At 44.7% G+C, this 798-nt stretch overlaps 1 protein-coding gene across 1 annotated transcript in view; it reads left to right on the forward strand.

Moving 5' to 3' along the window:
* Window positions 1-594, forward strand: part of EMH_0010670 (uncharacterized protein) — a gene marked incomplete at both ends in the record, with an annotated part of 2033 nt that extends 1439 nt beyond the window's left edge. Inside the window, 2 exons of the mRNA XM_013499022.1 lie at window positions 184-278; window positions 506-594. Of these exons, the coding sequence (XP_013354476.1) occupies window positions 184-278; window positions 506-594 (184 nt within the window). The remainder of the gene's footprint in view (window positions 1-183; window positions 279-505) is intronic.
* Between the last annotated feature and the right edge of the window lie 204 nt (window positions 595-798).

Below are 798 nucleotides of genomic sequence, written 5' to 3' on the forward strand. Positions count from 1 at the left end.
GTTGAGCCGTATATGCTCGTGTAGAGTGTAAACCCTGAACCCTTATCTAAACCCTAAACCCTTATATAAACCCTAAACCCTAAACCCTTGCTTGAAGTGTATCTGTTGCGGTGTTTCTCTTAACGATGGTTTAGGGTTTAGGGTTTAGGGTTTAGGGTTTAGGGTTTAGGGTTTGTGCTGCAGGCTGTACAACTCCCTCTTTTTAGATGATCCCCTCAGCGGCATAAAAAAAGAAGAAAAGCCGTGGCGGTGGATAGACCGCATGAAGCCAGAAACCCGTGAGGGTTTAGGGTTTAGGGTTTAGGGTTTAGGGTTTAGGGTTTAGGGTTTAGGGTAGTTTGGGGCTTCTTGGAATAGTGTAGTAGTAGTATCTTGAAAAAAGGGTTTAGGGTTTTTAGGGTTTAGGGTTTAGGGTTTACCGCGGGGCCAGCCTCAGCTCTGCACCTGCAAGACCCTAGGGTTTAGGGTTTAGGGTTTAGGGTTTAGGGTTTAGGGTTTTGTGCAGTTCTCGCTCTGCTGGAGACGGCCGCGAAGCTGCAGGGTAAACCCCAGCAGTTCAACGAAATTCTGAAGGGCGCCAGCCAGTGCTCGTAAACCCTAAACCCTAAACCCTAAACCCTAAACCCTAGCTGTATGGTGTATGTGTGTGTGGGTGTGAGTGTGTATAGACGAGGGTTTATTGTTTCTCTAAACCCTAAACCCTTTTTTGTTTGTGCTTATGATTACACTTGTTGTTTTTTATTCTTTTTTTTTTTTTTCTCTTTTTAGTTCTCTAGTTCTTGAGGGTTTAGGGTTTAG

The sequence above is a fragment of the Eimeria mitis genome, genomic scaffold (assembly GCF_000499745.2).
Source record: "Eimeria mitis Houghton genomic scaffold, Emh_scaff392, whole genome shotgun sequence".
Taxonomy (NCBI): domain Eukaryota; phylum Apicomplexa; class Conoidasida; order Eucoccidiorida; family Eimeriidae; genus Eimeria; species Eimeria mitis.